The 23,285-nt window shown below is 37.6% G+C and overlaps 1 protein-coding gene across 2 annotated transcripts in view; it reads left to right on the top strand.

Annotated features, from left to right (window-relative positions):
• The first annotated feature begins 8,531 nt into the window (after positions 1-8,531).
• Positions 8,532-23,285, top strand: part of LOC117435712 (RNA-binding protein 33) — a 59,004-nt gene continuing 44,250 nt past the window's right edge. For both annotated transcript variants that reach the window (XM_034059082.3, XM_059019101.1), the window contains exons 1-8: positions 8,532-8,753; positions 12,181-12,259; positions 13,202-13,250; positions 16,481-16,554; positions 17,275-17,590; positions 19,445-19,561; positions 20,455-20,623; positions 21,645-21,853. In XM_034059082.3, the coding sequence (XP_033914973.3) occupies positions 8,735-8,753; positions 12,181-12,259; positions 13,202-13,250; positions 16,481-16,554; positions 17,275-17,590; positions 19,445-19,561; positions 20,455-20,623; positions 21,645-21,853 (1,032 nt within the window). In that variant the 5' untranslated portion in view covers positions 8,532-8,734. The remainder of the gene's footprint in view (positions 8,754-12,180; positions 12,260-13,201; positions 13,251-16,480; positions 16,555-17,274; positions 17,591-19,444; positions 19,562-20,454; positions 20,624-21,644; positions 21,854-23,285) is intronic.

A 23,285-nucleotide genomic window follows, 5' to 3' on the forward strand; every position in this document is an offset into this window, starting at 1 on the left:
GGACTAGGAGCTCTTAAAATAAACAAATCCCCTGGGCCGGATGAGATCCTCCCAATAGTGTAAAAGAAATGAAATAAGTTATTTACAAACTGCTAACCAAGATCATGCAACAGTCTCTTGACACAGGGCTTGTACTGACAGACTGGAGAATTGCAAACGTAATACCGATCCACAAAAAGGGAGACAAAACTGAACCAGGTAACTACAGACCAATAAGCCAGACTTCTATTATACTGTATGTAAACTTATGGAAACTATAATAAGATACAAAATGTAAAATTACCTATATGGTAACAGTATCCTGGGAGACAGTAGGATGGTTTTAGGAACGGGAGATTGTGTCTGACTAACCTGCTTGATTTTTTTGAGGATTCAACATTAACAATGGATAATTGCAAAGCACATGACATGGTTTATTTAGATTTCCAGAAAGCTTTTGACAAAGTCCCACATAAAAGATTAATTCTCAAACTGAACGCAGTAGGGATCCAAGGAAATGCATGCACATGGATAAGGGAGTGGTTAACAGGTAGAAAGCAGAAAGTACTGATTAGAGGAGAAACCTCAAAATGGAGAAAGGTAACCAGTGGTGTACCACAGGGATCAGTATTAGGTCCTCTGCTATTCCTAATCTACATTAATGATTTAGATTCTGGTATAGTAAGAAAACTTGTTAAATTTGCAGATGACACAAGAATAGGAGGAGTGGAAAACACTGTTGCAACAGCAAACTCTCATTTGTAAACTTTCTTATGTTCTTATCTTCTTAAAGGGAATGATTGAAATAACCAAAACGCTGCATTGTGTGCTTGCTGCAGGAGTGATTTTATCAACAATAAAATACAAGTTTACAGTCATTTCATTTACACAGAAAACGACATACTTACTGTTTACATCAGTAAAATAGCAAGTATCTTTTTTAGATTTGCACCAGCTCAAAACAAAAAAGAAATTGGCACTGGCTATCATTTTGCAATTTGAAATCATCTTAGTTGCTGTGACGTCTTATAAGCTAGACACTTCTACTGACAAGTTCGCAAAACACATCATAAACACTTTAAGAATTAAGAGTTATTAATAAAATGTACCTCTCTCTCTCTTTTGCTTTTTGTAACATAACAGCTGCTATGATTAATTCTCAATTTCAACAAATGCAAATTATCACGATAACTTGGGAGAGGCTGTTGCTATGGCGTTTTTTTTAGGCAGAACAATTTAAAAACATAGTAGCACTGCAACTTTTGTCAAGAAAAAAGAGAATGTTTCATTAAAAAATGTTACATTGTCAAGCTAGTCTCTGCACTTTCGATGTCCCGAAGCATGAACACTTTCCTTTAAGCCTTTTAACTTCTCACAGAAACTGGCATTTGGGGCCCCCCTGGCGAACTTGGAGAGGGTGGCTGTCCCTGCACTAGAAGATGCAGGAACACAAACAAGGACAAATCCTTCTTATTCCATCATGTACTCTATGTGTTAAAAAAGAGCTGTTGTAAGGTTTTCCCCATTATACACATTGTAAGATAACACCCCACCCCCTAGTCTTATCTGACTCTCAGAAACTTGTCTTCTGATTCTGTTGTGGCTTTGGGTCTGCCAGACCTCTTCCTGTCAGTTTCCTCCAGTTTCCAAGTGCCTTTTGATGGTGTAGGAAACTGTACTCACTGACACCTTGGCTTTCTTTGCAATTTCTCTAAAGGAAAGACCTACACTTTTAAGGGTTATAATGGTCTGTCTGTCTTCCTTTGTTAATTGCCTTTTTCTTGCCATTATGAGAGCAATATACTACTTCCTGCAGTACAATACTGTCCAAATAATGCTTAAGAGGGTGTAGTAACACAGTCTGTTCCAACACTGCTTTATACAGACAGAGGGTTTGTAAGTAATCAACAAAAGTTGGGACACCTGTAGGAATTGTTAGCATCAACTTTCAAGGCTTAATTTACTTCCATTGCTGCAGAACAGCTGTAAGTTGTTAACCCATTACTTGTTCCCTGAAAAAGGCCTTTTTGTATAACTCTGAAATGTACATTATTTTTCAGTTTTTGGTAACCTAAACTTTTTTTTTTAACCTCTGGCAGTTTACCGCTTACCTTTGTACCATTTCAGGTTATTCACTGGACTTGAACTGCTTAAATTTCAATAAAAACTGAAAAAATGGGGGTGTTCTAAAACTTTTGACCGGTAGTGTGTGTGTGTGTATATATATATATATATATATATATATATATATATATATATATATATATATATATAGTAGCGAACCTCAGTTCCCGCAGGCAGGCGCATCACACAGGGCGAGGCAATCCACACACAGGTGGAGGGCGTATAGCGCCGATAATGCGGTAAAAAAAGAGCCGGCTCCTTTGCAAGGAGCACATATCAGGCTTATGTCTTCGTGTGTGAATACGTCACCTACCAGCCCTGCTGCTGCCTTCCCCTGTGCACGCTACACACTCCCATGCCACTCAAGTCTGCCCCGGACTTGCTCACCAGGGTACAGTCCAACGAGTGCATGCCGGGGTACCTGCATCGCACCTCTGACACCCGCAGGCAGGCGCATCACACAGGGCGAAGCAATCCACACACAGGTGGAGGATCGGACTGAAAGGAGAACAGAACGAAGAAAAAGAGCTAAAGAGAGAAAGAGCTAAATAGAGAAAGAGCTAGAGAGAAAAGGAGCTAAAGAGAAGAAAGAACTGACTAGTAGAAGCGTGAGCTGTGGCTGACAGCAGCTTTGTTAAGCAAAAATTGAAGCTAAAACAAATAAAAAGTTTAGCCTTGAAACCTTGCCTTGCGTCCTTCTTGACACCGCCTCCTCTCTCTCTCTCTCTCTCTCTCTCTCTCTCTCTCTCTCTCTCTCTCTCTCTCTCTCTCTCTCTCTCTCATATATATATATATATCGCTATACAATGTATTGAGGGCTTTCTTGCACCTCGAAAATCAGTCTTTTCGTTCGCCATCTCTCACTGTCATCGTGCATATACGTCACAGAACAACACAGTTGATTGGTCTAGATGGAGATTTGCCGTGCGGTATTTTCAAAAAATCGCTCTGGGTTCTATCCGCGCGGTTTTCCGCCGCGTCGCTTTTCCGTTCCGCACTCAGTGTAATTAGTACGGTTTACCGCTTTCCGCATTCTGCTTTCCGTGTAATCAGACCTACATTAAAGTGTTCATATTGTATTGAATTAGTCAACTTCTAATGTGTATATCCGTTCAGCAGTTATATAGAATAATGCATATACCTGCTAAATCAAGGCAAACTGGGGCACTGTGTTACACTGCACTAGCACACGTGATCTGATATTCTTTAGGAGGAATGCATTATTTTACATGTATTAAATTCAAGTGAATACATTATGTTTCAAAGCCTGGTTTTAAAGCCTGCCTGTGAATTGTAAGATGCTTAGAAAAGAGACGTTTGCATCTCAATGAGTATAATCCGGGATAAATAATATAGTTAGGTCTTAACTGATGTCCATGAATGTAAAGCTAAATGTTTCAGCCAGTCCTTAGCATGAGTGTGTTTCTGTGTAGGTAAACACCATGTTCTCAATAGAAGAATGAGATTATTAATCTTTGAAGCTAATGTCTTTTTCTTTTTCACTGTAGTGTGGCAAAATTCTCAAAAACACGAGTGGTACATTTTATGTTGTTGAAACTGACTCCCTGGGATCCTTCAAGAAGCTGCTTGATGAGATTCTGGGATCAATAAGCTACTAATAACCAAATGAGCAAGATGGGCCGAATGGCCTCCTCTCGTTTGTAAACTTTCTTATGTTCTTATGTTCTTATAATATGCATATCAGATTGTTGTGAATAATTTTGTTTGGAATTTGATAGCTATCACTCATGCAGTTCTGGTATAGTTTGGTAAATAAGTACACAATGTGTATGTACTGTATACGTCTAACTCTTCATATCCATATTTACTTATCATATTGATCTGTCTGTGGAGTGGAAGAGGCTTTTCTGGACATTTGCCTTCTCCATATAGGCATAACTCTATTAATTGGTATATGATAACCCATGACCTGGTTGATGCAATGTTTTTTGCATGTGGATATTTACCCTGGTATAGGTCAGGGCAGTGCTGTAAAGAAGCACATGTAATGATGAATATTATACATCACGAAGCACTAATGAAAAGAGAGACCTATTAGCAAAACAATCCCTTATTAAATACGATAACAAATTACTACAGCTATGGCCAAAAAAGTTTTGCATCACCTAGAATTTTAGGATTGAGACATCATTTTAAAAAAAAACTATATTAACATAATATAAATATTTTATTTAACATCATGTAATCAAAGAAACTACAGAATTATATTGTAAAAATCTACTGGAAGCCATAATAGTTCAACAGTACTTCATGTTAGATTTTGAAATGTCACATTTTTCAAAAAAATAGGGAAAACTAGAAAGTGGTATGTAATTCAATATGTTAACATCAAATTATTCAGCAGGTTTCAATCAACTTTCTGAAGCAAAATTAGTTAATTCTAGAGGGTGATGCAAAACTTTTGGCCATAGCTGGATTATGTTCCACACGAGTTCTCAATTACTTAATTGAACCAGTTATTTTCTTTACTGGTCAACATTAACATTTTTTCCAGGTCTTTAGCCATTGAGGATTTAAAGATATCCAGAACACCTGAAGGATTTTGGCTCCCCAGGACCAGGGTTGGCCACCCCTGTACATCAGCGTCATTCCAGCCAAGAGCTTGTGTCAATTTGTTTTTTATTTTACACTGAACCTTTAAACTAATCCACATCCTAAAATCACTATCGGAATACACAAAAAGACAATGTCAAAGTTTTATTACTTTGAGTCATATTATTCAATTGCAGCAAATAATTAAGTTAATTTACACATATTTTATTATTTTATAAAACAACAATAAACAAGGACCAGTCAATCAATAAACACATACAATCAAATGCACTTAAAAAAAAATACACTTACTAATCGATTTACCTCCCTCTTGTGAACATGCATCACACACACATGTAACCTGCGTCCATTGCCCTATTACTACTGGGTGCCTTCAGCAGTTAATCATTAAATGAACTGAAGCACCAACATTCGAAACTGGGAAAAGTACATCTCATTAGCCGTTAAAGTGAAGACTTAGAAGCGACTTAACAAAATGTGCACTTGCTAAAATTGTTAAGGTGCGTATATACAACATCTTGAACAAAAACAAAGAATATAATTTGTATATAAACTCTATATATATATATATATATATATATATATATAATTTATTTCTTAGCAGACGCCCTTATCCAGGGTGACTTACAGTCGTAAACAAAAATACATTTCAAGAAGCACAGTACAAGTAATAATACAATTAAGAGCAAGATAAATACAATGACTTTGGTTCTAACAAGTACAAGTATGACAAAACACGATTCAATAACGGAGCAGATAACAGTGTCAGTGATAGTTACATCAGGATATAATTAAATAAAAAATACTACAGATTAAATAACACTTGTCAGATTACAGTACTCTAAAGTACAGGATTAGATGCAGTAAAATAGGGGGCAGATAAGAGCAAGTAAAGCACATTTAAGGAAGAGTGATAAGTGACCAGGGGGAAAAAAAGAGGAGTTCTACAGGTGCTGTCTGAAGAGGTGAGCCTTGAGGAGGCGCCGGAAGGTGGTCAGGGACTGGGCAGTCCTGACATCTGTAGGAAGGTCATTCCACCACTGCGGGGCAAGGGTGGAGAAGGAGTGGGCTCTGGAGGCAGGGGAGCGTAAAGGAGATAGAGCCAGTCTTTTAGTGCAGGAGGAGCGGAGAGGTCGAGTGGGGATGTAGGGAGAGATGAGGGTCTGGAGGTAGCTGGGTGCAGTCTGGTCAAGGCATCTGTAGGCTAGTACAAGAGTCTTTAACTGGATGCGAGTGGTGATCAGGAGCCAGTGGAGTGAGCGGAGCAGTGGAGTTGCATGGGAGAAGCGAGGCAGAGAGAACACCAGGCGAGCAGCGGAGTTCTGGATGAGCTGGAGTGGATGGGTGGCGGACACAGGGAGGCCAGCCAGGAGGGAGTTGCAGTAGTCTAGGCGGGAGAGTACCAGGGCCTGGACCAGGAGCTGGGTGGCGTAGTTGGTGAGGAAGGGTCGGATTCCTCATATTTTGCTCAGGAAGAATTGGCAAGTGCGTGCCAGAGTGGAAATGTGCTGGGAATAAGGGAAGCAGGGGTCCAGGGTGACTCCGAGGTTCTTAGCTGAGGAGGAGGGAGAGAGTGTGGTAGATTCCATAGGAATGGAGATAGAGAGATCAGAGGAGGGGGAGGAGGAGGAGGGAAAGAAAAAGGTCAGATTTAGAGAGGTTGAGTTTGAGATAATGCGAGTGCATCCAGGAGGAGATAGCAGACAGACAGATAGAGTTACGGGAGGGGATGGTGGAGTCAGAGGTGGGGAAGGAGAGGAAAATCTGAGCATCATCAGCAATGAAATGGTATGAGAAACCATAGGATACGATGCGGGGACCCAGGGAGCGGGTGTAGAGAGAGAACAGGAGAGGACCCAAGACTGACCCTTGGGGGACTCCTGTTGAGAGAGGGCGAGGTGTGGAGGTTGCTCCACGCCAGGTTACCTGGTGAGTGCGGTTGGAGAGGTAGGAGGAGAACCAGGCCAGAGCAGTGCCAGAGATTCCCAGGTCAGCGTGGTCAGTGTCAAAGGCAGCAGAATTAGGACAGAGGAGAGAGAGAGGCAGCTCGGGCAGAGTTTAGTGAGTTGGTGACAGACAGGAGGGCGGTTTCAGTGGAGTGAGCAGAGCGGAAGCCAGATTGGAGAGGGTCGAGCAGAGAGTGGTTGGACAGGAAAGCAGAGAGCTGGCGGTGTACAGAAGTCGAAGGAGTGAAGGAGAGGGAGGAATCCGGCAGAGTGGCTGGGGTTGGAGAGATGGATATTGAAGTCACCTAACAGGACAGTTGGGGTAGACAGAGAGGGAAAGGAGGAGAGTAGATAGTCAAGTTCATCGAGAAAGTGAGTGAGAGGTCCAGGGGGACGGTACAGTACAATTAGCAGGAGTTGACAGAGAGAGGTTAGTTGGACGGCATGAAATTCAAAGGTATTAACAGAGAGTGAGGAGAGGTCGGAGGGGAAAGAAAAGAGTAAGGAGGGAGAGAGGAGAAGACCAGTCCCACCTCCCCGTCCAGACGTGGCGTATGGGACAGGACGTAGAGAGAGGACAGGGCGGCAGGAGTTACAGTGTTATCAGGGTACAGCCAGGTTTCAGTGAGAGCAAGGAAATCGAGAGAGAGGTGGGAGGCAAAGGCAGAGATGAAATCAGCTTTGTTAGCAGAAGAGACAAATAGGTACAGTGGGAGCGGTGGGGTGGAGGGTACAGACCTGACTAGTAGACGGCATCTTCCAGAGCGCTGTTAGGTTCGGATCTATTCCAACAGCGTCTCGGCGCAGGCCTCCCCTCGCTGGACTCCCACAGCTAGACTCCTGGCACTTTTGTTGAGGCTCTTCTGTTTGCTGGCGCTTCGTGCTGGTGCAGAAATAGCCTGCCTATCTTACCTCAGACGCTGGTTACCTGTAGACTTCCACAGCTAGACTCCCGGCTCTTTTGTTGAGGTTTTTCGGTTTGCTGGCGCTTCGTGCTGGCGCGGAAACAGCCTGCCTGATTAATATAACAACTGGGTGGGAAAAGAAACAACTAAATTGTGTAGAAACCAATCAAATAGCAAATCAACCTCTATTCAAATAACCACACTACCTGGTACTAATGGTGATCAAACATGTACAAGGGCAGCAGTGTGGAGTAGTGGTAAGGGCTCTGGACTCTTGCCTGGAGGGTCGTGGGTTCAATCCCAGGTGGGGGACACTGCTGCTGTACCCCTGAGCAAGGTACTTTACCTAGATTGCTCCAGTAAAAACCCAACTGTATAAATGGGTAATTGTATGTAAATAAATAAATAAATAAATAAATAAATAATAATGTGATATCTGTATAATGTGAAATAATGTATAATGTGATATCTTGTAACAATTGTAAGTCGCCCTGGATAAGGGCGTCTGCTAATAAATAATAATAATAATAATAATAATAATAATAATAATAATAATAAATAGTTCATTTAAAATTACTCGGAGCAGGATCAATTACCTATCTTGCCTCAGACCCCGGTTACATATATGAGGATTAAATGTTAAAACAGCTTGCCATTGTGAACTGTTTAAATATTAATGGATTGCATTTAATAAAACGGAACGTTTAAGATATATGTTGTCTACAATGCTTATGCTCCTGTTAAATGTTATGGTAAATATAATGTTCTTCAACGCCAGTTCTCAGTTGAGTACCACTGTGTTAGATTATGTTGGCGCTCTTTCATTTCAATCTATTCAGTCCAGGACCTTTTTCCTAACATTGCTTTTAAATATTGAACTCAGCAGTCGAGCCTCGTACCGGATATTTCATTGCTTAATTGAACAGCTCTTCACTGAACTAATAAAACACCCATCTTAAACAAGTCTGGATTGTCGTGAACTAGCCAACCCCCCTTCCCAAGAACTGCGCACGCTCGACAGACTGTAACGCACCTTCCCCTCTCCCAGAATACACCGCTGCTAGCAGCTATCGGCCATGTTTAGATTATTTTAAAACTGCAGTAGAACAATATACACAAAGCTTCGAATACGACTGGTTTTTGTTTTCCTTACTGTTCAGATGTCATTTTAATGTACTCTGGTGTTTAAGACGCCCTCCAGTAAAAATGGCTGCGAGTGCAAAAGGTATGGGTAATATTTCAATACAATATCATATGTAAACAAAGGTGAAGACATTAAACGAATGACCCGAGTGGCGACGGTCTCAAACAAGCAGGGTCAAGGCCTAGCGTTCAGCAGACAACTGAGCTCAGTTAGCATTGTCTTTCGGGCATTCGTAGCTTATGATCGTTTAATAGTTTGAATGTTGTTCAACGTAAAACTTAAGCGATGTACACTATGTATAATATTTGCATGTTGGGTTTAGTTTAGCTACTGTACGCGTGCATTGCTAGTGCTGCGTTCTGTACAGCCCACCACAGTGTAACTAATAGGCATATTGTGAGGATTACAGTATCCTACTCGATTTTGACTCGTGTATTTTTGTATTTGCTGGTTGCAGCCGGACTGCTTGAAAGTTAATCTTATTTTTTTAGAGCCCGAATGGACCCTTCTTGTTGCTTGTGGTCTAATGGAAGTTTTTTGCACATTTTTTAATAATGTGGATTTTGACACTTGATACCTGGTCCCAAATGTACATTAATGTTCCAAAAAAAACAGCGTTTGCAGAGATGTACATAAGACTCCCATTGCATAGCAGTTTGATCCTTTCCTGGCTTTACTAGGAGCCTAATAAGATGCACTTGAGCTTGTTACCTATGCACTGTGACTAATCAAGCTCGTAGTAAAACCTGGAATGAGAGAAACTGCTGTGCAATAGGAGTCTTATTTCCATCTCTGGTTTGTTTTTCATACAGTGCAACTCATTCCTCAGTAATACTGTACAGGCTTTTCAAATCTAGCCATCAACTAGTTGCTCTATTTACAGATTGAAGCTATAGAAATACTACTGTGGAAAGAGTACGTATGTATGTATGTTTAACTTAATGATAACTATTTATTTTGTTTTGTCAATCAGCAGCCTAGACAGAGCTCCAGACTAACTTTTTTTCTAGAAGCCAATGGCTCCCAAGTCCAAAAAAAAAAATTGGTCGCCAAATACAACTGTTGGGTGTGAATTTAAGAGCAAGTTGGTTGTTACCTTGCTACCATATTCAACTGCTTAACATATAACAACTTAAGACACTAAAATGATACTAAAACAGTAGCTTATGTTAGTATTTTACTCACTTGTTGAATAGGTAATCTATGCAGCTGATGACTGCAGTGAACTCTGCATTTTATATTTGAGATATTTTGCAAGGGTTGTGTAGGCAATTGGTGACTGCACCTCTAATTGTGTCCAGTTGTATGGGAAATGGCATGCTGCAGCTCGCATGCTCAGTGTAGTGGAGTCCTAGTCTGAGAGCATGTAACACAGCCAGCTCTTATTATTATTATTTTTTTTACTGTACATTTAACCATTTATTGTTTCAGTAAAAAATCAAGTTTCAGTGAGTCTGTTCTGTTATTTACTAAATTAAATACACCACAGTAAACACAGAATGGCAGTTTTTCTACTGCAGTCAAGTACGCTGCAGTACATTTTGTTTTTTTCAGGAGTACACTTCCTAATTACAGTCCCAAGGATTTGCGTTTTGCTGTCACCGTTATCAATATTCGGTTTGAGAAATAAACTCTGTTTTCCCTGCAACAGCTGACCTTGCTTTAGTACAAAACTCGCTATGTTTACTGTTTCAGTATTGTAACATCTTAAATTAGCGTGCCTGCTTCTTTGTAACCGAATATACATAGGATAGATGCGCTGCTAAAGATGCAACACATGATGCAGTCTGTTAGTGTTAACTTTATTTAGGCACCCAACGATTTGAGTGCGAAAGACATCATTGGTTTATTAGAGTTAACAAAGAGAACTTTTTTCAGCTTGACACGGTAACCTTTGAACTTTTTTTTGTTTAATTGACCTTGCTGCGTTTCAGTCCTTCATTATAATACTGTTAATGGCACATGTGTTTTTGTTTTTCGTTCTTATTAAGAAAAAAATAATAATTGAATGCAACATTTAATTTAAAGCAAATGTACTCATTATTTTTTTCTGAGCAGATACTCTTAGCCAGGGCTACTTACAATTGTTACAAGATATCGCATTATTTTTACATACAGTTACCCATTTATACAGTTGGGTTTTTACTGGAGCAGTCTAGGTAAAGTACCTTGCTCAGGGGTACAGCAGCAGTGTCCCCCACCTGGGATTGAACCCGCGACCCTCCAGTCAAGAGTCCAGAGCCTTAACCACTACTCCACACTGCTGCCCTTGTACATGTTTGATCACCATCACAACTGCTGCATGAACCCGTGGTTCCCGTATTCTGCTGGTGTGAATACAGCACCTCTGAGCTTCCAGGCATTTGTGTTCGATCAGATTCCTATCTCGTCCCTCTCGCACTTCAGTTTATGCATGTTTTTTTTTTTCATTTTACAGACCGACGTCATAGCGCAGTCATAAATATTGACAAGTGTGGAATTGGTGCAACGTAATCTTATTATTGTTTGGATCCAAACAATTCTTAATACAGGTGTCTCTCTGGTTGCTGTAGCTGAAAGGGCACTGCGGCCATTATATATATATATATATATATATATATATATATATATATATATATATACAGTGCCTTGCAAAAGTATTCAGACCCCTGACCAATTCTCTCATATTACTGAATTACAAATGGTACATTGAAATTTCGTTCTGTTTGATATTTTATTTTAAAACACTGAAACTCAAAATCAATTATTGTAAGGTGACATTGGTTTTATGTTGGGAAATATTTTTAAGAAAAATAAAAAACTTTAAAAATAAAATAGCAAACAGAATGAAATTTCAATGTACCATTTGTAATTCAGTAATAGAGAATAGAGAGAATTGGTCAGGGGTCTGAATACTTTTGCAAGGCACTGTGTATATATATATATATATATATATATATATATATATATATATATATATATATATAAATAAATGAAATTGTTCATGTTCTGTAATTTGTATGTGTGTGTATATATATATATATATATATATATATATATATATATATATATATATATATATATATATATATATATATACACACAAATTACAGGACATGAACAATTTAATTTACCAAAGTTTGAGAATTCTTTAGATGTTGTTTTACTTATAAACCTCAGCAGTCACCCAAACCAGTCAATCGATAGTGCTGGTTTTATCCAAAGTGCTCGCTAAAGTGGCCTTGTTTTTTGGTTTGAGACATAATGTAAGGTTTGTAATACTTGCTGGTATTATTGTTTAAGTTATTCACACATGCATAATCAACATGTTTCCAAAAAGTTTGGAGTGGGAACATAAGGGGAACCACAAAACAGATTATTTTTTCAGTACAAGTGAATCTGAGCTGCCTCTTGTCTTAAGCAGTCAAAAGTTAATTCAGGTTCACTGTGCATGCTGCATGCAAAAATGTTATGTTGGTGATCCTGAAAGACAAGTGTCTGAAAACAGATTACTCTATCTGTTTTACAGATGATGAGTTTGATCAGTTTGACAAGCCAGGGGCCGAAAGGTCACGGAGAAGAAGAACTGGAGCTGAGGACATGGACAGGTAAATTAACATCAATTATTTAGCATAATTAGAGCAGGTTATTGTTGATCATCTCAGTTTATTTCATGATGGAAAACAACACGTTAAAATTCGACCTATGTGCCTGCATGTTTAAATTCAACAGTGGCCTTAATGGCTTTTTTCCGGGGGGGGGAGGAGATACATCAAATCTCTTCAGATCGACAGTACCTTAGTTTAGGATCATCATCACAGTTTAAGACGGCAAAGTCAGGTCTGTCAGCCAGTGATCATAATGTCTACTGCTCGCTATCTATAACCTGCACTGAAAACATGAAATCATTCAAAACTATTTTAAGCATCTGTGCACGTCAAAAACGTATATATAAACTAAACTTGTCTCATACCAATTAGAGGAATCCTAATGATTAATTCAACATGGGACTTGTAGGCTATACCTATTATTAGGGAGCAAGGTGTCGCTTGGCTCCAGACGCAAAAGGCTGTCAAATTAATTTCAATTTTCAAGTATTAACAGTAGAGCACAAATCAGTGCCTGTCTAGTTATTTGACAGTTTAGTGATGCTTTGTTACGGAAAAAGACCGAAATTCGGGGAATGATTACTTGACAATGTCCAAAATGTTTTTGAGACCAAGATTAAAATCGAAATGAAGGCACTGCCATAACAACTTCAAAGTTTAACTTTGGCAGCATCATAAACTTTGATTACATTTATGACAGGACATAACCCCTGTATCTAACAAAACTACCAAGTAATTGTCCACATGTTAGCTTTCAGTTGTTGTTGTTGTAATAATTGATTTAATGTCCCAACTCAGATGAAAGGATTAAAAAGACTAGTCAATTAAATCCATTAGTTTTTTTGGTTTTTTGGTTTTTTTTTGTAGCAGGTGACAAGTATTTGTGTAAAAAGAAACTTGATGTTACAGTTCTAATTGTCGTGTCTATTTTTATTTTTACAGTGATCTTGAATACGATTTGCTTGATGATGATTGGCTTTCTACTAAAAAGGTACGTTGCTGTGCAATTCATTCGTCAGCCTATGTGATGGTGCTCAAAGATCTAACATTTACCAGTGGTGTTGGGAGCAGGGGAATACAGTCAGGTTCTGCCTTTTCAGTAAAGCCTTCTCTGCCCCCAGCTGGCAGTGTCTTTGCCTGCAGCAGCTGCAGTCCAGGCAAGGCTGTTTGTGCTGTGTGGACTCCAGATCCTCTTCTCTTAACCTGCTTGCTACTACAGTATCACTTTGTGACACATCTACTACTTTAAGAGTAGTTATACCTGGCCTTTTTAAATTTGTATTTATTTATTTATTTATTTATTTATTTATTTATTTATTTATTTGACAAGAAAACGTCACTAGAGCCGATATTTTCTACAAAGGGTTTTAGTCAAAAACCCTATTGAAATATGCACCATATGGACAGCAGGGACGCTACATATTTAAAAGTTTATTATTGTTGTTATGAGACCCAAGGTTATGGGAATCCAGTTACTCAACAGTGTATGTTAGTGTCTTAATTTATTTATTTGAACAGACCCCATTGCATTAAAAAAAAAGCCTACAAGTTTACTTTGGAATTGAAATCGTAAACTTATCTATTAAGGCAAGGAATTATAAAAAATGTAAATGTTAGTTTGTTCATGACTGGTTCTATATTAAGGCCCTGTCCACACTACATAACCAATCTCGAGAACCATACTCGAAACCTTCTTATTAATCCAGCTCAAAGCGGCCATACTGAAGTACCATTTCATGTTTAGTCGGGCTTAATGCGTTACTGTTCCTAGCAGCGCAATGAACAATGGAAATTAATACAATAGTATCCCACCATGCACTGTGTTTTATTTTAAAATAATGTGTTATGCTTCATATTAATAGAGGTGTATATTGCTAAAAAGAAATGAAACAAGTATTTTGGAAAAAGTAAATCCGAACACACACAAATAGGGCTTGAAGTTTGGGGGCTTTATTTTTAATCAAGTAACTTCCCTTTAAACAAATTGAGCTGATTCTGATGCTGTTAATTACAAAACAATCTTTGTTTTTACATTCATATCTTCCCTGCGCCTAATTCTGTTCCCCTTAATTTTGTTTTAAACAGAGCTGACAAATTACATGAATTATTGATCCCCGATCCTACTTTTAACTCGCATTTCATTTTTGAAGTAATTTAACGTGCTTTTGTTATTTTCCCCACTAGTTTAACAGATGCCCTGACAGTTTTTTTTTTTTTTATAAGCATAAAAATTAATACCCATTGTGGAGTGTACACTGATAGCAAGTCCTTCAGGCGCCAGTATTTCGCCAAACATACTACAAAGCATTTTGGGATATTGGAGGATACACAAAAAATATAGTTCAGTAGTACAGCGTCCACACTTCTGACAAACCACACTACCTGATGCGATCTAATTTAGAACCGGACTCGAGACTACCTCCTGAGGTGAGCTCGAGTCTGGTTCTCGAGTACGGTATTAAACGCTGCCTAGTGTGGACACAAACCGTATTTAGCACTTTTAAGCCGGTTTAAAGGCATAGTGTGGACAGGGCCTAAATCACATTGTCAGATTGGTACTCAGTAATTGTGTAAACGAGGGAGATTTTTGTTTTGTGTTTTATAATTCATGCGTGAAGTGTTTTTTTTATTCTGTTTTATCTAATATCCAGTATGTTAAAGGCAATTACTTGGAAAATGAATACCAGCACAGACCTATCCCTTACACTGTACAGTAACTACTGTATAAACACGAAGGCCAGCATCTATATTAACATATATATTTCTAACACAGATCAAACAAAATTCTAAATGTTTAACGTCTGAATAACTGTTAACACTCCTAGTACTGATAAAATAAGATGGTTTGTAGAAACCCTTACAATGTAGTCATTCTTTTTGTCTTTGGAATAAGATTTAAAATCCCAAACAGTGAAAGTGCTTGAGTCCCAATTGAAATGCATTTGTCTGCATTTATTTTCAGTAATTTGTAAACAGCACAATTCTGTGTTATCTTCTGCTGACCTGTATGACAGTTTGATGTGCCAATGCTTAATCTGATGTGGTCAGAATGAAATTCATTGCTGTCACTGCTGCTGTCGCTGCTGCTTGTGTTATCCATGTTGACATGAAACCCTAATGTCTGTGTATCTTTTTAACCTCGCCCTTACATTATCATGTGCTTCTTGCAATATATTACCTTCCTGACATTATACAGTTTTAGTACAGTACTCTTAACGTGAATCTTTTATGTGATTTTGTACCCGTTTGATTAATAACTTAAAAAAATAATAAAGTAGGAATTGAATGCTGAACCCCAGGCATTGTTTATGATCTGTGTATCCAGAGGTATGTTAGATAATCATTTTTATTCCATATCTTTTAGTGATTCTACATCAAGTACTATATTTTAAAATGAAACCTTGTGACTCTGACAACTTGACTTGATTACACGTTAATGATAAAATAGATTGTGGTACATATACTTCATTGAAGACTATTGTGGAATATTTTTAAGCAAACAGTGAAGTGTCTTAAAGTAACAATGACAAAAAAATAAAATAATCAAAAGGTGCAAGAATGTAACAAGGTTATCTGCGTTCAGTAAATATTCATTTATATTAAAAAAATACCAAAAATGCTAATTAAATCAAACCTAGCCACACGCTAATTAAGACTAATGTTAGTTAATGGAGAAATGATTTAATAATAGGCCAGTGCTTCTGAGATGTGCAAACTAATGCAGTGAATCCCCTGCCCAGGGTTTGAAATCGATCCAATTTTCAGGAGTGTTAAATGATCAAAACAATGCAGTTACTATATCAGAGTGAAACATATAACCGTGTTAAAACATTATTGGCTATACAACTCTTAGAAAAACTAAACTGGTTTAGAAAAACTAATCTAGGTGATGATACAGTACAAAAAATAATGATAAAGTTGTGATTGTGAATTAGCATGTACAAGTGTGACTTAATGAGCAAGATGTAAAGCTTGGTTTAACCAGTTTGGGTCTTTGCCATGATTTTCCTGATTATCACCAAATCATTTAAGTGGTTCACTCTGTATATTGCAGGTGAGTGAGACACTTGGGTGCCTGTCACAGTAATTGTGCTTGAATAAGCAATGTATAAGGAAGTAGTTTTGTCTATCTGTCTATCTATCTATCTAATGATCTAACTATCTATCTATCTATAATTTATTTATTTTTGGTAGCTTCATGTAACCCTTTTTTTTTTTTAGAATCCATCTGACTTTTCTGATGAAGAGTTGAATGATGACCTTCTTCAAAGTGATGATGAAGATCAGAACATGAGGTACACGTATACATTGTACCTGAATTCTAGGCATATATATATGTCTCTTGGCACTCCCTTGCATTTTCAGTTTGTACAAACATTTGTACAGGCCTTGAGTCCTGGCTCACTGCCATAAGAGCTGTGGGCTTCTTCCCAGACTACTGGAAAATGAAGTTGTAGTGCATTCGAGTACACCCCCTGCCATATTGGAGAGCGGGATGGTAAACTAGACCACAGTCTTGCTGCAGCTGCACTGCCATGTCATTCTGCATGTAATGTGAAAGGTCAGGGGCACTACATGCCAGGTACCTGCAGAACAGCAGTCACAATATGCGGATATGTAATAGGAAGCATGGATTGCAGATATTTTATTTCTTATTGCAAACGCGTATGTTGTACATTTTTGTAATTAATCTTAAATATTCCAAATGAGACTTCTCCTTTAAGCCTTGGGAGTAAACCCTTTAAAGCTCAGTTTTGCTGCTTATTAGATCATCTTTCATCATCTTTCACCATAGAAAGGCTGCTGGTTTTCAGATATGGGTGGTGTATTAAAATGAAAATGAATACATTTAGACAAATGTTTACATGAGTCGTCTATCGATGCCAATTTATAATAAAATTATAGCTTGTAAAATAATTATAATAAATGTGATACTACATTGGGGTTGAATATTTCATAATGCTCATGCTTCTGTGAGAGTAATTGTTTGTTTGTTTGTTTGTTGTGTTGTACAGTGCCCAGGGTGTTGCCATTAGCCTCAATGTTACAGATGGTCTGGTTACATCATTTGACGTTACAAAAAGCGATCACGACCAGTCTTTGGATGAAGCAGACTACAGAGAAAGCTTCGATGAAAATGTGGGTGTTGAAGACTATGAAGGTGGAGAGGGGTTAGAAGGAGCGGAAGAGTATGCAGATCAGTACGAAGCCAATGACACAGAGCTGGCAGGAGACCACATGGAATACACAGGAGAACAGGCGGAGGAAGAAATGTACAACGATGAAGTGTTAGACATTGAAATCAATGACCCTCTAGATGATGAATTTCAAGTAAGTCCTCTCTATTGTGTCTCCAAAGATAACATTGCTTTCCTGCCTAGGTTTAGGGCTGACTTCAAATCTATTTCTGTCCCATGGGAGGGGGGAAAATTAGATCCATTATCAATCTCTGCCAGTTTTTTATCTGCGCTCTGACAAACTTTCTGTTGACAGCTTGTTTGGTGGTAGGTAATACTCTTCTGTCGGCTCAGAGCCTGCATGGATTGTGACCTTGAGGGCTGTATCCTGCTGAAAAAAAGAGCTGCTTTGTGTGGTGGAGATAGGCTGCCATTGTCAGAGGTGGTTAATGCAAAGGCTTTTATCTGGGCTTTAGACAATATCTGATAAAGTCCTGCAAAGGTGAAAAGATTATTGACCTCTTTTAAAGACATCTTTAAGGTTTTAATATTGCTGAAATGATTGATGCTTTTCTCCATTCATTCAGTTTTTTTTAAACCACATAACAAGCTGAATAAAGAGATTAACTCATAGATGTAGATGGGATATCGGGTATGGTCCATTTCTCATTACATAAGAAATAATGCCAAGACCACTTTTGACAAAGATGTATTCCTTCCTTTTGCTATTTAAAGATAAGCATTTGACCTTTTCACCACCAATGAACAAAACTGCTTAAGTAATTTTAAAAAGTATCTGTTGTGTGTAATGGCTCTGTTTACAAGGGCACCCAAGTGCTGAGGCTTAACGTTTCTGTTTACTGGTATTTAGTGGTAATATCTGGCACAGTTTAAGGGATTAAGCCATTTTTCCTACGGGGAGGAGTGTACCCTTACTGCATTGGTGTTACTCTTATTTGCCTTTCATTGAACAGTATTAGCATGGTAATTGCATCTCGTGTGTGTGGCACCTTACTTTGTCCTAATGCCCTAACTCTTGACCTTCAAAAATCATATATATATATATATATATATATATATATATATATATATATATATATGTGTGTTTGTGTGTGTGTGTGTGTGTATATGTGTATATATATATATATATATATATATATATATATATATATATATATATATATATATATATATATATATATATATATATTATATACAGATACACAGATACAATTTAAAAAAATGTCCATTAAAACCTATGTTCCTTTTGTCTATCTACAGTAGGTTGTTCTCTTAAACTCAAATGTTACAGGTTTTTCATGCAGAAAGTGATAAACACAACATTATCTGTATACCTTTGTGTAACCGGAGATGTGTATTCTTGCAGATGAGAATAAGATACTGTAATTCATGTAGTTCGTGTTGATCTATTTTTTTATTGTACCGATAGGTCTTAATTTATGTTTACATCTGTAACTGGGATAATATATTTCCAATGCACTTGTTGAATTCTTTGTGTACACTGTTTGTGGCAGATTTTCAACATCTATGAACTACAGTATTGGTTTTGTGTATATATAATGACAAATCTCACTGTATCTCAATTATGGGAAAGAACAAGTGTTTCAGTAACATACATCCCTCATCACGGCTCAGTGATGGAAATAAGACTCTCATTGCATTGCAGTTGGATCCATTCCTGGTTTTACTATGAGTTTAATGAGACACACCTGAGCTTGTTACCTGTACACTGGGGGTGTTCAAGCATGTACATGTAAGGAGTCTTATTTCTATCCCTGCCGCTGTACACCTCTGTTCGTTATTTGTCACACTTCACATGTATCCTCAAGCACAAATAGAGGAAACATCGCCACAGAATTTGGTCTACCTGAGCTGGAATGACCCTTATATGATTGCAAATTGGATTTAGTTTGAAGTTCTAACCATCATGTCATTCTAGAACTTATTTCTTGCAGCTCCAGTAAGTACTGTGTGTTTCTGTTTCTAGGATGATGACTACTCCCAGTCTTACAGTGGTCAGCAGACAGTCCTGGAGGTGGAAGGGGAAGCTGAAGAGCAGGAGACGCACGTTGCTGCTCAGGAGAGGGGCATTGAACCTGAAGAGGTAGGCTCTTAGGAAGTGTTATTACTACTGTGAGGATTTACCATCTCCAGCACATTTTTGTACTTTGCTGCTTTTTGTTGTAATCATTGAATGTTACCACAGAGCAAGCTGTGAAATTCACTTAACATTTAAATCTAATTTCAGCTTTTTTATTTTTAACTGTTACAAATCTAATACAGTCAATAGCATCTATGTAGACTGAACAGGTAGCTTGTTAAGCTAAGCAGAGTTTTATATATATATATATATATATATATATATATATATATATAATTAATAATACTGACATCAGATATACTCTGCTAATTTGGGAGGGAGGGAAGTAGTAAGTAGAGTGTAAACTTTTGTTGCCCATGCAGTTGAGTGGTAACAAGTTTTACATTGCTTTTCCATGCTTGATTTAATGATTGGAGCGATCAGGGTTGCATATGGTACATTTCTGGTATGAAATGTCCCATGTTTGCATGGGTTATGTCGAACTTAAACAAGTATGTCAGTTATGACCCCTTGCCTCTAAATTAGGGGGTCAGTAAGTGAATTCTGGGAGGTCAAAATAGTAACAGTTGCTGAGGACTCAAGGATGATGTGTTGTGTCTTTCCACGTCACAGTGGAAAGCAGCTGGTTTCTGAAAGGTTCATATAGAACTATGGGTATTAATAGCTATATATATATATATATAAAAAAGAATGCAACACCATGTCATTAGTTTCTAGGGGTGTAGGAATCTGTTTATTTTCCTAAACCATACAACTTTATGATTAGACATGTTTTAACTTTAACATATTTAGAAGTTTGGTAATTGCTTGATGCCCAACATCACAGTTGCTGTAAAGTTGTACTTGTAGCTTTTTTGCAGCTCATGTCTATGTTTCAATATACAATGCCTTGTCAGGTGGAGAACGAAACGGAACAGGAGGTAGAGGCCAAGGAGGAATCTGATGAGGAAGAAGATGAAGACGAGGAGTCCTGTCGACTCCGGTTTAAAACTGAACGAAAAGATGCAACAGTCATACGACTGTCCGACGCAGCCAGTAAAAGAAGGAACATTCCAGAAACCTTGGGTATGGAAAATTAAGACAAATAGTTTAAAGTCAGGGCAAAAGCAGTTCACTGGTTTGTTTTAATGAGTATTAAATTGCAGTTTTAAAGTGAAATATAGCTTTAAGTCAACTACAGTTTTATTGTGAAATACTTTTTTGCACAATATCTTTGTGTTGTTTTAATCTGCCCTGGCATTGCTGTGTGTGTGCTGTTTTCATGGAACATGTTTTTTTTTCCCCCATGTCATTTTTTATTTGTTACAATAAGACTAAAACGGCTACACCAATAGTGACACAGCATGAGTCAGAAACTAACATATGAGGCATGTTACAGGGGAATAAGAGAAACAACAAAATAAAATCTTACTTTTGTAAATGAACTTCAGTTACAAAATAATGCAAAAGGAATTATCTTGCTAATAAAAAGAAAGAAAAGAAAAAAAGACATGTCTGTTAAAGTATTACATCTCCCAAGTGTGAAATCTTGAAATAGCTGAAGGAAAACATTTAACAAGCCAATTGACATTTCAGCTAAAGTTACAAATGCAATTTCCATTTTGTCACATTTTGGTGACCTTGTGTGACAGCTTATTTCTATTGGAAGAAAGCACTTCTTACTTACTGATTAAAGGTGTCATCTGAAACCATTCTGTTTCTGGGGTAGTAAAATTAATCTTGACATTTAGTGCAGGGGAAATAATTGCTGATTCAGTGTGTGTGGAGAAGAGCTTGCTGGACATGGTTTGAGTACAGAAGGCTTCTTTATTTTTTTTACCCAAATCATTATATTTCAGTTTACCTTTGTCACTGCAAAAAAGAATAAAGATATAGATGTTAAATGTATGTGGTTGCTATACAGGTATTTTACGCCACCTACAGGCAATTTAAGTATATATGTATATAAAAAAAAAATACTTATAGAAATTGTTTTTTTTTTCTTTGTTAAATAACCACCATACATACATGAATGTTAGTTTGTCTTTTTAAAGACTGCCTGCCACATGTTGTGTCTAATCGTTACCCTGTTTGGTTTGAATTTCAGAGCTTTCTGAAGAAGCTAAAGCAACACTGATGGACTTTGAAGAAAAAGAGCGTCAGCGCAAGCAGGGTCGCTTTGGGGGATGGGGAAGGGGGAGAGGGAGAGGACCTTTCCCTGGCTATGAGCATGGAGATTTCAGGAGAGATGCTGGGGGCAGAGGAAGAATGAATGAGCAGAGGCCTCCATTGATGACCATGCCAATGTCTTTGCAGGTAAAAAAAAAAAAAAAACATGTATCGCTCTAACAAATTTTCTGAATCGTGGTTTCTGAAGTGCAAATGTTCTTTGAAAAATGTGTATCTTGATTTATTGCTTTCCGTATGTGATTAGTCATGGCTCATGCTTTAAATTTTTTATTTTCGAGTTAAAGGAGTGCATTTCCTATTTATTGCATCATTTACTTGTTATGCGAGTGTTTCTAAGGATATACAAAATGTAAAAATAATTATGCAGTTTAATGCTAAAACCTACCATGGATATCCTCGGTGATATTTGCCTTTAATATAGGCTGCTGTTTGATTGCACGATTACATTTTGTCAGTCTGCTTTTGTCCTTCTCTTGGCATGTCCTCTTGGAACAGTAGTGTTAGTTTGCTTTTGAAAAAGTCAATTAAACAAGGTCTTTGGCCCTCTTATCCATGTTGATATATGGATTATACTAAATAACTTGGCAGTAGTCCATTCAGGAAGCATTACATGAAATTAAATTTGTACTTTGCCCAGGATTTAGTTTATTGTGCCATTTTTTATTATTATTAAAAATCTATTGGAGCATATAATCCGTTTATTTGGACTGTTCATGCACTTCCCAATGCCTTTGAAGGGAGTTTTTGTAAACTGAGAGAAATCCATTTTGGAGGCATTTTGTTCACTAGAAAAAGGGATTCTTGCTCACACAGAAACATTTATTGTGGTTTTTAAGTTCTCGACGGCAGGCGAGGGTGGCATTATATGGATTCATTTTTAAATAGTTATGTTAAATTTTCGGAAAATACTTTATCCTGAGAGATCAGCATTACTCAAAGATCAAGTGCTTTCTTTGATTTGTGGTCAATCATAGACAAAACTCTCAGAAAATCATGTTACTTTTTCAAATTCGATTTTTTTGTTTTGTAACAAATAGATTAGGGTCTCAGGTCGGTTATGATTTTTTTTTTTATCAACTTTTTTTGACCTCCAATCGGTTTTCAGTAAAACCGAAATGAAATGCAAGGCATCTGAACATATCATTATTGCACATGTTTTAACTGTGACAAATAAGCTCACAGTGCTACTGCGTCACTCATACCAATGTTTTATACAATTAGACACAGTGTAGAAAGAATACAATAATGTATTAATAGACACAAAGCTTTTTTATGTATTAATTTCTTGCTACCCCCATTGTTGCTACGGTCAGTTGTAAGTTGCAAATCACGTCTGAGTAGAACTGCAGCTCGTGTGGTATTTATACAGTACGTCTGGGTAAGTCACCTACACTTGAATTCAATCAATATGCCGATAGACAACAAAGCGATCGGACAAACCTAAACAAATTTCAATACATGTGTTTTCTCTCAATATTTTTGCATTTGGCTGTTTTAGTCAGTTTATCACCATGATTTGATTTTTACTAGGTCTACATGGAGTAATTTAACAGATGTA

This window comes from Acipenser ruthenus, chromosome 3 (genome assembly GCF_902713425.1).
Source record: "Acipenser ruthenus chromosome 3, fAciRut3.2 maternal haplotype, whole genome shotgun sequence".
NCBI classification, from domain to species: Eukaryota; Metazoa; Chordata; class Actinopteri; order Acipenseriformes; family Acipenseridae; genus Acipenser; species Acipenser ruthenus.